Below are 15565 nucleotides of genomic sequence, written 5' to 3'. Positions count from 1 at the left end.
CAATTGATCCTGAGCTACACAATTAAAGTACTTAGTGTACTTCTATAGTGTAGGTTCCTACTGTTGCCACGGTCTCCAACGCGATTAGGAAGTTTGTCGTTTGTCAGATAACTCATAAAATGCACAACCATTCTAATACGAGCATCAGATACTCAAGTTACTATAAGGCATTGCTTGGTATAGATAGGCTTAGGCCCACTGGACTAAACAAAATTACTAATACTTATTAGGGAAAAATTATAAAGATGTTTAAATATCTTTTTAATATTAAGATTTGTATATGAAATTTACATACCACCTTAAAAAATATAATTGCAAATAAAGTGATATGATATTTCAATAACATTTTGAATGTTGCCAGAAAATGAATCAATTAATAATTTGTTTCTACCCGTCAAATAGTCCACAATTAATTTTGTCCACACACTCAAGTGTCCGGTCCGCACCAATGATATACACATGCACCACTTGTTGTACAACATAATCAAAATCACTGGAAATATATTTTTATAGAGATAATATCAAAACGTCCTTCACAATTACCAGTCCTCATCTGGCTCCTCTCCTTGACCATCAACCATTGTGCTTGCATTGTTGAAATTCTGTAAACAAATAAATTTAAATAATTTAAATTTCGCTTGCATTCTTTTTCGGTATATGGTGCATCGCTCTGGAACAAACTTCCTAAATATATCTAGCTCAGTCCTTCTATCTATACCTTCAAAAAGAAGCTAAAACAACACTTCCTCGCTCAAATGAATCCATAAATATCTTTTCATTAATGTTTACTTTTATTGTGTATTGTATAATATGTATATTATATGTGTATTTTATGTAGATATATATGTAATATTTATGTGTATGAACCTTATAAGTAGTAGTGTGTATATGTATATAGTATGTAAATATCAAATATATATATTGTATGATGTTATGAATATTATTTAATTAGCTTTTTATTTTTAAGAATCTGTATATATCTACATTACTGCACTTTCTTAGCCTGCTATGTAACATTAGTTCTCACTATCACAGGTTGGCTGGAAGAGATCTCTTTTAGACATAAGTCCACCGTTGCTAACCAAATTTGTATATTAATAACTGCACAAAAATTTTAAGTGCATTAAAGAATATATTAATAAATTTGCACCTCAATAATTATCACTCATTATTGTCATTACATCAAGATCAATAGGAGTCATAATTGTTTGGTTGATAGAAAGACAAATTGCAATGAATCTTCAAAAGATATTCTGTAAAGCACTATGAAGGTTTTTAATAGTTTAAAACACGTACCTCATTATATATTGTCCTCTAGATTTGCAAGCAAGGACAAAAGTCATATTTAATATAAAATATTATACATTTTATTCCATTATTAACATATTTTTTAATTTTGATTTGTTTATTAACAATATAATTATATATTTGACATGTAGCATTTATCTATATGGTTTACATTTAGCTGTTATCCATAAATAGCAATGAAAGTGAAACCATAAGTACAACAATCATGTATAAATTTTACTGCACTCACCCTAATATCACTGCCTCCATATTTGTTGCCCTTATATGTCGCAGTACCTCCTCCTCCTTGCAAGAAGTCTGGTATAGATTGATCTGCTTGTCGCAGTATTTTAGCTAAATCTGCTACTAGAGCAACATCCTATAAAGAATAAGTAATATATGAGATAATTAAATACAATTTCTGTAACAAAATCTTTACTTCTTTATTACTTAAAATATATATTTAAACAAAAGAAATGTAATTAAAGTCTGTATAGTATCTAACAATAAAACAAAGATGTAACAAAAATATTTTACATGGAAATGTAATTAATAGTCTTGTTCAAGCATGTTTTGTATTCTACGGATGTCTACTTAAGAGCCATTTCACAAAAATCGGTAACAATCCGCGAAATTGTAATATTTTGACGTCGTTAATCTCAGTGTTGGATGCAATAATGTAATTTATATTCTTGAAATATAATAGAGCAACCTTTGTTGCGATCCATAGTCAGATCAGAATTTTGATTTATATTATGTGTATAAAATTATTAACCTTTTCATCAGCCTCCTCCCTGGGTAAACGGTCGCAATGTATACTTTGAAGTCCTACTTTTCAATAACCTCTACGTTGAAAACATTTTAAAAAAATATCATAATATGTGGAATATAATTTTGTTATCCACTATCATAGATTTTTATTCCATTTGTATCTCTATTAAACGATAAAAAAAATTTAAAGTTACGAATATTTTCCAAATAAGTACAATTTTAAAAGCGATATTTCTCTTAGAAAACTAAGAAATTTTAACGAACTATCTCCATCAAAGTAAACTTACATCATTAAGGAATACAAAAAAAAATAATTAAAAGATGTAATTATTTTTAATACATTTTATATTAAATAATAAAAAGATAGTATATATTGCCACGCATCAAGCCCGGTAAATCAGTCGAGCGCTAGCGCTCTTAGAGGTAAGGTCCACGCCAAATTCTGCGCAGCCGTCTCTTTCGCTCACACGCGCCAAGCGCCTGTTGTTATAGCGGATAAAACGCATTTGATACTTTCATAATAAAATATAAATAAAATAAACATATTACGAAAATGACTGTAAAATAATATAATGATAATTTCTGTAAACAAATGTATAATTTAATTTTCTTTTCTCACACTATCAATACAAATAGGCATTTCAATCTGTTTGTCTTGTTATTTGTTAATTAATATGTTTGTCGGTGTCGATGTCATTAAATGCTTTTTTATTCATATCGTAAATATTAGATTCATTCGTAAACTGAAAAAACTAAATCAATTTAAAAAAATTGTTTCATAAAATTGATTTTTTTAATTTTATTTTAAATTTATTGACTGTTGTTATATAACATACTTGAAATTTTTAACAAATTAATTATGTAAAAAACATTTTATACCATAGTTATAATTTTTATTATACATCAGAAAATGATCACGATGGTCTTTTGGTTGTCACACTATACGTACTAGCACAAGGATCGCGCGGCTCGTACGACTCGCGCGATGCGACCAAATTTACCTAAACTTGCAGAGCGTAAAATTGTGAAATGGCTCTTAAAATCGCGTTAGCATTAGTGGCTACCTTTTCAGAATCAAAGAAGGACACAGCTTTTCCCCGGTTTCCGACACGACCTGTTCTCCCAATTCTGTGCACATACTCGTCTATGCTCTTCGGCAGATCATAGTTCACGACAATGTCCACATTTTTGATATCTGTCACAAAATAAAAGAGGTGAGAAATTTTAAAAGGTATTAATGAGTTAAAAGTGGGCCCATCTTGTAAATGCTAAGTTATGATTAATTTTGATAAAAATCATTCAGTGATTGGTCATGAAGAAATAAATTGTGGAAAACAGTTTCACTCAAATACACTTCTGTAAATATTTATATCCAATCTGAAGTGCATATCTCCTAAAATGGGACTTCTGGACTGTACTGGAAATTTATTGTCCAAAGTTGTCACTGTTGTGCAAAAGAAAATTGCCTTGGCATTAACATATAAATTTAATATTATTTGTATATACAAAATTCGTTTTAATAAAATGTTAAGATTGGTCGCTCTGTTGGATCATTAATTTGGTACACCACCTGATGGTAAGTGATTACCGTAGCTTATAGACATCTGTAACACCAGAAGCATCGCAAGCGCGTTGCCGACCCCATCCCGAGTACCCCACGATGGTCTGGTCACCTTCCTCACCAACAGGAACACAACACTGCTTGAAAACAGTGTTATTTAGCTGTGATCTTCTGTAAGGTCGAGGTACTACCCCAGTTGGACAGCTCCATATTTTGAGCAGGAAATTTCCTGCTGTGCCCTACCTCAGGCTACAACTGCAGTTACGAGTTACACCCATAGGTGTAGCCCCATATCAGCTGGACCTGGTTGTCATCCATGCAGGCTTCACACAAATCTTCCCCATACATGTAAACTGTGAAATGTCCTCTGATGTGAGGTTTTCCCTAAGCGCGACAATGTTCCGTAATGTTTTCTAATGTTCACGCGAATTTTACTCATTTAATGAAACAACTTTTTTCGGATTTTATCGCGGTTTATTATTAACTTTTGATTCCCGACGTTTCGGATACTTTACAGCAACCATGGTCCTCCCGTGACCGCGACAAAATCCGAAAAAAGTTGTTTCATTAAATGTTCCGTAAGGTCGAGTGACCGTCGGCGAGTCCCGCAAGGCTCACCGAGGCCGCGCGCCGCCACGGCGGTGGCCACGAGGATGCAGTGGCGGCCGCTCTTGAAGTTGTGCAGCGCCTCCTCGCGCTCGCGCTGCATGCGGTCGCCGTGGATGGACGACGTGAGCAGCTGCTGCTCCGACAGCATCGCCGCTATGAAGTCCGCGTTGCGCTTCGTCTCCACGAACACTAGGATGCGCTTGCCGTCTGCGATACGATCATATTATGTTAGTGATGGATGGTCTTTAAAAAAAACTTAGCTCATACACTAACATATTATTACTCCATTAGATTCTAAAATTTTAACGGCATCAGGACTTACGTGCGTAATACAAACTATATGGCTAACCTATCACTTGAGTAATTTTAACACGCATAAATTTTACTGACATTTACAGTACCGCTTTTAAAAAGATAAAATTAGCTGTACAAAACTAAACACATACAATTTTAAGGAGACACAATTATTAAATTCAACTTAAAGTCAAACTGCAACCAGTTTAGTAAAAAAACGTATTATTCAACTACACACCATTGTCCTCAATGAGCTTCTTGAGCATGTTCTGCTTCTCATACTTGGTAACTTGATGGAATATTTGTTCAACATCAGCACTGGCACCTCCCACCACTCCCACGGCAACGAATAAGTAATTGTTCAAAAAACGGCCTGCCAAATGCTGAATGTCTTCTGGGAATGTGGCTGAGAACATCAGTGTTTGACGTTCTGTCTGTAAATGTTAGTTGATTTCGTATAGCTATTTATTTCACCACCAATCTGACATAAATTCAAATTTTTTCATTCTATTAACTACTTTTCATTTCTATATAAATAAAAATGAATAGCTGAAATGTAAGTATGCACAATACTTCTGAATGACTGATCGATCAAATTAGATTTTATTTTTGTTATATCACCAGAGCATGGTTTGTATAAAAAAAAATTTAAAAATAAATCGTGAACAAAGAGGTATTGCAGTTTGTGGAGTCAGATAGTTTTGGCATATAAAATATACTTACTAAGGACACCATTGTTGGGTGATCCATCATCTTTTCGACACTAGGCATGAATCCCATGTCAAGCATACGATCAGCCTCATCCAGTACTACAAATCGAACTCCGTCGAATGAGACTCGGCTACGCTCTACAAAATCATGAAGACGTCCCGGCGTTGCGACCAAGATGTGACAGCCACGCTAATTTGGAAATAAGATATAAAAATATAGAATATATATTTACTTATAGGTGGGCTTGTGCAAGTGATAGTTGGGATTTTAAACAAATGAAATTGTACTAAAAGCTTATTACCCGACTGCCAAGGAAGGGTTATTTCAAACAGTACTTTCAAGCATAATGGAGTGAAAATAACTACATAATTCGGCTAAGGGAAACTTACGAGAAAAATGCAAATCCTTTCAGTCAACCGCGATATGAGTAGTTAATATACACATGAAAGTTTATGAATGCTAGAACACAGAATTTTGTTTAAATATAAAACAATCACTTACAGATATATTATCTCCTTGATGTCTGACAGCAGTACCACCATAAGCTACAGCAATTTTTAAAATTGAACCATACGAAAATTTCCTGGCTTCATTAAATATTTGCAGTGTTAATTCTCGTGTGGGAGCCACAATTATAACCTGAAAATTATTTAAAATTTAAGTCTGCAGATATTTAATTAAATTTTCCTGTAAAACAACTATGCTTTGTATTTGCAAAGTATTTTTAATAATAAATAAAATACCTTTTACTTTACTATTAAAAATACAGATATACATAGAAAGAAAACTAACCTGTGGTTGAGCACATCCATTAGGTCCAGTAACCAAATCGCGTGGGTCTTGCAGAAGTGTATTTATTATAGGCAGTAAGAACGCTGCCTGAAAAATATAAACGAAACATTTTTATAATTATCTTTCTTCTCTTTATTTTGGCAATCAAACGGTATTTACGATAAGTACAAAATACACAGAATATAAACAAAAAGAACTATATGTAAGACTAACATCATTTACCATGGATAACTTATAATTTATGCTTTTTAGAACTGATACTTTTAAAACAAAAACAAAATATGTAGTTTAAAAATAATAAAAGTGTTCCTTACAGTTTTCCCAGAACCAGTCTGAGCACATCCCATCAAATCTCTTCCTGCCATTATAATTGGTATTGCGTGTTTTTGAATGGGCGTTGGTTTTTTGTAGCCAGACTTTAGAATATTATCTAGCACGTATTTCCGAAGATTTGCGGTTTCAAAACTCTCAATAGCACGCGGTGGATTTTCACCAGTCACCTAAAAATTGTTTATTGCTTGTATTACAATTGACACAGGTAATAATATCACAAAACAGGCAATTTAAGTGAACTTTTTATTATTTTTGACTTTCCGATAAAAACTGATAGGGTTCGAATCGGTTTCTGAAAAAGGTTAAGGTTAAAAAGTTTACTGCTGTAACATTTTATATATGCAAAATATTATTGTTTATTACCGTAGAAGGAAAATGTTTTGTTAGTAACTAACTATTAATCATCAAGTTAGTAATTATTCAACATTGTCAAAGTATTTTTAAAATTAACTACCTTTACAGCAATACAATCAAATTTGTCAAAATTGATTCCCGAGCTAATGGTACTGCTAAATATTTCCTCTTCATTTTCCGTAGGTTCCGGTGGAACGTAGGTCACTGGTGGTTTCTTGGCCTCATCTTCGCCATCAACATATTCACTGTCCCCGTCGGGTCGGGAGCCACCCCCTCCCCTCCCCCCACGACCCCTGCCCCTCCCTCGACCGCGTTCACCCCTTTCGGGTCGATCGCCTTTGTCTCCGTTCTCATAGCTGTCACCTGTTTATAATACTAAATTTAAGGTTTGTTGTTTCAAGAGAGCATACTTACTATTAATCTATATATTTATAATTTTATTTCTCTCGCTTTAGTCTGTAATATCCCACAGCTGGGCATAGGCTTTTATCCCCATGTAAGAGAAGGATCAGAGCTTAATCCACCAATGCGGGTTGGCGGATATATTCCCTACTCTGAGTAACGATCGCTATCAGGTCTACATGATAACGATCTGGACCGACGGTTTATCGTGCTCTCCGAAGCACGGTGGGGAGACCAACAAGAACTGCACAAAAACCCAAACCTCGGCAAACATCTGTATGGCAAATACAAATATTTGTCATGTGCGGGGATCGAACTCGCAACCGCCAGCGCAACAGCAACAAACCAGTGCTGTGACGGTTGTGCAACGCATCAAATTTTATTTGATTAGAAATTATTTGTATGTAATTTAATAAAAATATGCTTTACGTTTTAAAACCCGGTAAATTTATCGTTTTTTCGTTGATAGAAAGTTGTTACAACTTTAAAAAAAAATAAGCTTTTTAAGTGAACATGTAACCTTTCGACCAAAATATTAGTACATAATCTATATATTAATTAATACTTGAGTAAAAACTTTGTACCCATGTGTTATGGTTGAATATTAACCACCGGGCAACCACTAGTAAAATACAAAAACTCAATTTGCTCTTATACAATTCAAGTTTTCGGAAAACAAACAATTCGAATGTAAAAAATATTTTGAGAGCCATAATACTCAAGAAAAGGGCCACTATAAATTATCGATTTATGAACCTTTACATACACGTGTAAGCTCCATAAATCTATTCTGAAGTGGTACTACGGCAAAAATTAAAAGATAACATAATAACGAGCATTGTGTTACAAAAGCGAATGTGTCAAACAAGAACCTGTTTTTATTTACAATTTTAACCGGTTATAGGTATTTTCTCAAACTCAAAATCACTAATTTTGAAAAGCATTACTTTTCCCTATTTTTTAATAATAACAAAAATTTCATTAATTGAAATGATTTCTTCGAAAGTTGATCAAATGGACTATTTATTGATTTTAATTTTAAGTGTAATTAACATTTTAAACTTTCTAAAGTTGGAACTCTTATGTAAAATACGAATTTTAATCGATTTATCATCAAAATTTTTCTAGGTGGTCTGACAAGAAGCCACAATTACCGAAGTTGTCCGAATTACCGACTTTTATTATTTTTTCAATTACCGAAATTTTCTATATAGAACTAATTTTGTTTAATTTTTACATCCTAACCTAAGTGATGTTTCTGATGTTCTACCTCTATTCAATACGGAGAGTAGAATTGTTCTTTAATTTTAAAATGCTTACATAATTATTGTTTAAAAATTGTTTGTGGTTTGTTATAAAAAGGTCCCTCTTAATATACTTTATGTAAGTTTTGTAACTTTACACCCTCTAAAAATCGATAAGAAGTACCTCATCTCATGTCACTTAAGACTATTACAGGCTACTTGACGATTACTCAGATGGCGCCGCCGTGGCGCGTGCGAATTCCAAACCATAACACCACTCTATTATCTTAATAATAATTATTTTTTTATATAGGATTATTAAAGTTATGTACGAATGCGGCATTATTGAAGATTCAGTTCGCATTATATCAGAAATGATATGCTCCAATTAACCCAAAAGTTTAAAGAGCTTGGAGGTTGTAATTCAATTTTGGCGTATCCTCTCTCAGAACCGGTTAAGCTATTGTACAAGATTGTAAACATTGGTATGCGACGACTTCATTAATTTTGTTTTATGTAACATGTGTGATGTTCCTATGGCGTAGTCCTCGTGGAAAATTCCTTAAATAAAAAATGTACGTTTTCTGAATATAGTAACTGTGGTTTAATAAATACAATGCAAAGTTTCACTCGAATATAACAGGTATTTTCTTTATATTAATGTTAAATCTTTGTCCTTAAAATCACGATTCTTGACAATATATTTTTTTAGTATCTTATTAGGTAATTTTTTTTACCGATTCCAAAAAAGGTGAAGGTTCTCAATTCGATAGTTTTATAAAAAAGGGTTTTTACAACACAGGTAACAGGTTTCTACAAATTATTGTATAACATAAACTCATAAAATAATACTTAAAATAACTGCTTCTAAACACCATTTATTAACAATAATTGTGTTTGCTCCCAACGAAAAAAACCGACTTCAATCACATCGACAAGTAATACAACGTAACAAGACGAAAAAAATGAACAAACGCACTAGTCGTCACTATATATATATATATATATATATATATATATATATAGTAGAATAGAAACTATGTATGTAAAAAATATGCAGAAATTTGTTGATAATTTTACAAAGATAAGAGAAAGACAATAAGATTAGACATTAAAATGATGACTGTATCTCAATTTTTTTTTGCTGCATACATAATTACATACAATATTTCCAACACGAAATTACGTACATAGTCATTTATTTGCATACTAATTGTAATAAATCATAACTGTTACTAAATTAATCATAATTCATGTGATAGTGTTATTTTTTATTGCAATATTTTTGACATAAACTAGTGTTTTAAAATGTGTAGTAATGTCTATTTTATGATAAATTAAACTATTCATTACGTTAACTGGTATATACATATTCACTAAATTAAGATTATTTTTTTCTATGATAATTCTTATAATGCGCCTTGAAAAAAGTTTTTTTTTTTTAATTCAACAATTACATTTCTTTATTTTAATTTGTGTTTTATAGAGCCGTAAAAACTTTCCTGTCTATTTTGGACACAAAAACAGGGTACAGGAAGACCAAAGATCTGACTGGGGTAAACTTAGATGTAGGGACAACCTAAGATCGCCTAACTTGGCGTCGGAATACGAGAAAGACCGACCCAAAATAAACAGAAGAGGCACGAAAGAAGAAGATACACACAATAATCGTGTTTACTTACAAATAAAAAAAATCGTATTCAATTATATCGAACAGTAATACAACGTAGGTAGACGAAAAAACAATAGTCAAATAACTAGGCATTATTAGAGATAACTCAAAAAGACTGACAGTCAGAACTCCTTTATTTTAAGACGTTTAAAAAAGGTCATAAAGTACTTCCATTTTGTTTGTTCGTAAAACATTTAGGGTTTCGATTTAATACTAACCTAATACTGTTAAGTGGTAGTACTATCGATTAAAAGAATAGTATACAAAATATAGCTAGCAAAAATTAGTTCCAATATTAAACCACACAAGTACCACTTTAGTAATGTAATGGAGATGTGGAATAAGCTACCGGACGAAATAGTGGCAGCCAAAAACACAAATCAGTTTAAGAATAGATTAGATGCATTAATGAAAAATAAAACAATTTACCTTTTCCACTCAACTGGGTATCGTTGGATACAATTGCCAGTTAATCTAACTGCTACTATAAGTTGTATAAAGCTAAAGAGTTCGTTCATTTGTTTGCACGCGTTAGTCTCAGTTTAAAAGGTAAAAAAAAAACTTGTGTTGGATTGTCCATTTTTTCTCAATCTCGCGGGTGAAACCGACGGGCACAGCTAGTAACTAAATAAATAAACATAGAACTTACCACCATTTTCATAGTCGCTGCGGTCCCTCCCTCCTCCCCGACCCCCGCGGCCACCACCTCCTCGACCGCGCCCTCCCCTGCCGCCGCGACCACGACGCTCCCCGTAGCCGTTACTTCCCACTTTATTAAAGTCTAGTGATAAAAAAACAAAAAAATTAGATTTTTTTTTGCAGCCTTTTGTACATTCCTTTTTTTGTTATTATTATTATTTTTTCTCGCTTGTTTCTTTTTCTTTTATGTTACTTGTATTGTTTTTGGTTGTACAATAAAGTATATTTGTATTGTATTGTATTGCAGCGTCAATAACATAATTTTTGAAGATATAGGATGATATATCTATACTGACATATTATAAAATGGTAGGAAAGTCAAAACTGTACATTGAATATTTTTTTTAAAGAATACTTAGAGTGTGTGTGTGCGGTCACGCAAAAAAGGCGCACCAAGACGTCGAGTTGCGGAAAATAGCCCGTGTACAACAACAACAACAACAACATACTTAGAGTGTGATCTACAATCGGTACCGAAGCCAAAAATATAGTTTTTAGAATTTTTGTCTGTTTGTCTGTATGTATGTCCGGGATAAACTCAAAAAGTACTGCATGGATTTACTTAAAATTTGGCATGAATATTATTAAGGAGTCGGGTCAACATATAGGCTACATATTATCACGCTATCACCTACGGGAAACGAGCAGTGAACCTTTATTTCTTCAACGCATTCTGTAATAACGTGTAATCTTACGACGCATATTTGAATGTTCTTATTATTATGTTAATAACCATGCTATAATCTAGCTTCATACTATAAATAAAGACATTCTGTAGTATATTTAGTATCAGCATTGCACCCGTGCGAAGCCGGGGCGGGTCGCTAGTGTATTTATATTTTTAGACGAGAAAAATAATATAAACAAAAGTTAAGAGTTAGGGAACGTCTTCATACTAAGTTACCCGTTTTTACAATTTTTTAAACCCCTCCCTCCCTTGGTGACCATCCGTAGTGTTTGCTAAGACCTCTCCCCCTCAATCTCGAGTTTTCATGTAGTAATTCAGAAGTATAGGTATATTTTCGCATAAAGAAAAAAAAATATATACCTATTGGCTCACGTTTGTCTTTATTAATACGAAAAAGCGTGAGATTTTTCTAGATTATTAACTACGTGACTAAAACCTAGGACCAACCCTTGTAACTAAGTAGTGGTATTTTTATATATAGGTAGCAGTTGGTGTTAAATCTATGAAGTGTTTACCACATGTGAAACTCCTTTCAATTCTTTGGGTTCGTAAAACAATGAAATTTCTGTCTTTACAATTAACCTTTTTACGCATTCTAAATGTGTTACACAAATGTTGATTTTACAAAGAGGGTTGCCTTTTGTGAAGCCAAACCATTATGTATATTTCTTGATAATTTTCTTAAGATGTAACTTTAGTAATTCAATGGATCAGAGCATGCAACTGATAAAATTGTTAAGATAATCTTCTCTTTCAACTTTTAAATATAATTATTTAAAAAAATTTAGACACGTTTCCAAAGCCCTCATGCTGTCAGCTGCATGCCCGAAACTTGTGCAATACATATTACATACTATCAAATAATGTTATAAAAAATTTTTTGTAAGAATAAAATTAAAATTAATGAAAGTAATGTATTTGTGAGAATTTTATTAAGAACATACCATCATTATCTTCAATGAAAGTTGGGAAGCCTCTACCCCTGGAGAGACTATGACCTTCATCTACATCATCAATGCCATAGTTGTTATCTATTTGGGGCTGTACTGCCACCTGAAATTAATTAATTGACTTTAAAAAAATCTCTGTTACATCATGTAAAGTGTAGTGTAAATTGTAGTAATTAGAAAAATCTCCTTTTATATTATAAGATGTTTCTTAATTCATCAAGTACTTAGAAATTTTATATGTAACTCTAATTTTTCTTATGTAACAGGGCCCTCCCGTTTTAGGCTGCTCGCGCGACGTACTAATCTCATCCGATATCCTGGATGTTCTCCGAAAAATGAAATAACAACATGGTACAAATGGATCTCTGGTGTCCCGAGTCTCAAGCTTGCGTGTGCTCGACGAGTACAATTGCTCATAAAATATCTCGACCTCTTCACGGATCTGAGGACGAGAGCAAATGGGTCTGCATTCTGCTGTTTTGGCTTCGCAAGAAGCCTTCTTTCCAATGGTCTTTGGAAAACTTTGGACTCCTTATTTTCCTGTACTATTTGAGGAACGGAGGTTTCTGCGTAAAGTTTCCGTACCCTCTTAAAGAAGAGCTTTCTTCTATAGAAAAGCTGCTTGAGCAGCGGGCAACCCGCGCCTCAGCTGCATCAAATCCAAAGCTTGTAGACCAGAAAACCGACGCAACCTAGGTAGAGCTAATCATCTTCACGGAAGTAGAACAAGTGTCTGGAGTCCAGGATCATTGTCCTTGCCCTCTCTTCGGACTTCAGATCACCCCAGTATGCTCCACTTATTGTGTTGTGTAGCTACGGCAATAAAGAATATATCCACGCCCTTTCTTCTCGTGGCTGTCGTAAGAGGCGACTAAGGGATAACACAGTTCTACTACCACCTTGGAACTTATAAAGCCAACTGATGGCGGGATAACCATCCAACTCTTGGCTTTAAATACACAGGCCGAAGTCTGGTAGCAGCGTCTGCGGTGCGACAAAGCCAGCCCTGTGGTCACCAACCCGCCTGCTCAGCGTAGTGACTATGGACATCACACATGAGTTCACGCCATTTTTAGCGCGAACTTGTGGAGGCCTATGTCTATGATGATGAATGTGACTTAGTTACGTTCAGTCGTGGGGTGCGTCCATTAAATGTCACTTGGTGTAGTGTTGGTAGGCAGCCTCTTGTAACTCAGTGATTTCTAGTACTTGACCCTTACTTTACATACTCTGCCCCACCGCTACCGCGGCTGCTGCCGGGAATAGCGGGGCTGCCAGGAACTGAGGAGCGTAATTTGAGGAGGGTACTCATGTATGTTGTCCATAGTCACCACACTGGGCAAGTGTAATATCTACAAACACCTATCTCTCTGCCAAATTTCAAGCTTGTAGCTCAGAAAATGTAGGAGCCTTATACAATCCTGTGAGAGACCTAAGACAACTTTAATCTGGCCATATCAAAAAATCTTTTCTAGCAGATGTTAACTATAAACTAACTTCCTACCAAATTTCATGTTTATTTAGCCAGCGGTTTTTGAAATTTAGAGATGAGTCAATGACACAACGATTTTGTATATATAGATTAGATCATGCCAGCATAATTATGTAGTATTAATGACACAAATCTTAATATTTTTTTACTTTTATGATTTATGTAATTTCTACAAATAGTTGTAAGCTTAAGGGTCAGTTTAACACTTCTAAAAGTCCTCGATATCCTTAAGTTTCAATTAAAGATCTGTATTATTTTATCAACATAATAACATATTCAAAAACTTCTAACTTAGTTCATAAATTTTTATTACATTATATTGTGAAAGCAAACCAACTAATCAAACAAATATCAAAGTTACACACAAGTAAAATAAAGTCGGACATTCACTTATTTATAAATTTTAAAATATTATTGTAATTATAATCATGTGTAGTATAAAATATATCTTCATTATTAATTAATATAAATTCATTTGTCTGTACTGATATATGTATAAACATCAACTCGCATTTATAAACATTTATAATTGAATATAACTAGTTGAATCTAAAATGATGCAACACGGTTTTAGATGATACATTTAAATATAAAAAAATTTAAGGTACTTACATCACCTGTATCATCCCAATCATCATCCATCTGAAATCAACAATACATAATTTATTAAATTTGTTTACAATTAACAATAGATGCAATCTCATTACTAAAATTTCAAGTTGGAGTCCTAGCTGAAGAAATTTGAAGCAACAGTGTCATTACGAGAAGGCTTTTATATATCTACCCTACAATTCTATTTAAAAACAGAATTTAAACGCAATATCCATTTTCTGAAGACTAAGCATTATTGTTCTATTTCTACAATAAAATTGTATAATTTCAATATTTTTCGTATTAACAAATACATATAATAAACGTTTCTTTTATAAAATTTAAAATTGTCAGCAAAATAAATTTTAGCTTCACCGGCACAAAAGATTGCACGTGCTGTGTGTAAAATCGTTTTATTTCTTAAAATTTCTAATATGAAATATTAGTATATTTAATATCTCACCTTGATAACAGTGAAATAAAAACCAATTTAGTTTATAATATTAGTTTAGTTATAATAAATACTTGTGACGCGATGTCTGAACAAAGCCGAGCCTCAATAAATGGCGGCGAATGACGATATTGAGGAAAATTAGTTTCGGTGTTACTATTATAATGTAAAAAATGTATACCATAAATATTTTTATATATTGTAATTTTGTAATTTGTTTTTCAGATTATAAAATAATTTTCATTACTTATATACGGTATAAAACTATAAACGAAGGCAAATGATTTTATAAATGTTATTGTACAAATGTTGCCATTTGTTTCATAGTCGGTACCATAGATTAATGATACAGGCTACGTTCGACTTGGTCCGAAACGCCATCGACCACGACCGCTGGAATTGCCGTTTCACTAACGTAAAGACGCCGCAGGCGTTGTAGGTGAATTTTATATGTGGAACGCATATTTGAGCGCTGCATGTTCGCAATAATGCAGCATGCTTAAAACATGCAGCTGTAGGTAATGTGAGTAAATATTTCGAATGGATTGGAGTAAAACTTATTTCATCGTGGATTCCCGTGAATGTATCGTTGCGTTTTAACGAAACAAATGAGAGATAATGACTCGGAAAGTTCATCAAGTTGATAGATTGATTGATTGATTGG

General features: G+C 33.2%; 1 protein-coding gene across 1 annotated transcript; it reads right to left on the bottom strand.

Moving 5' to 3' along the window:
- Positions 1–539: 539 nt before the first annotated feature.
- LOC123661596 (ATP-dependent RNA helicase vasa) lies at positions 540–14501 on the bottom strand. The gene is made up of 13 exons (XM_045596554.1): positions 14468–14501; positions 12362–12463; positions 10680–10811; positions 6813–7075; positions 6340–6525; positions 6026–6112; positions 5735–5872; positions 5246–5422; positions 4761–4956; positions 4238–4435; positions 3123–3253; positions 1585–1666; positions 540–637 (listed from the first exon to the last, which is right to left on the bottom strand). The coding sequence occupies exons 1-13, from the start codon at positions 14499–14501 to the stop codon at positions 540–542; spliced, it is 1824 nt and encodes a 607-aa protein (XP_045452510.1).
- Between the last annotated feature and the right edge of the window lie 1064 nt (positions 14502–15565).

This window comes from Melitaea cinxia, chromosome 17 (genome assembly GCF_905220565.1).
Source record: "Melitaea cinxia chromosome 17, ilMelCinx1.1, whole genome shotgun sequence".
NCBI lineage: Eukaryota > Metazoa > Arthropoda > Insecta > Lepidoptera > Nymphalidae > Melitaea > Melitaea cinxia.
This window is presented reverse-complemented; position numbering and strand designations above follow the sequence as displayed.

What these genes read in the sequence shown, in the direction of transcription:
- LOC123661596 (XM_045596554.1), bottom strand. Translation starts at nt 14,501, where the DNA reads ATGGATGATGATTGGGATGATACAGGTGATGTAA. An exon ending in CGTGGCGGCGCGCGGCCTCG is followed by an intron (nt 3,254 to 4,237) that starts GTGAGCCTTGCG and finishes ATTTTGTGACAG; the next exon opens with ATATCAAAAATGTGGACATT. An exon ending in CCTTCTTTGATTCTGAAAAG is followed by an intron (nt 1,667 to 3,122) that starts GTAGCCACTAAT and finishes TATTCTTTATAG; the next exon opens with GATGTTGCTCTAGTAGCAGA.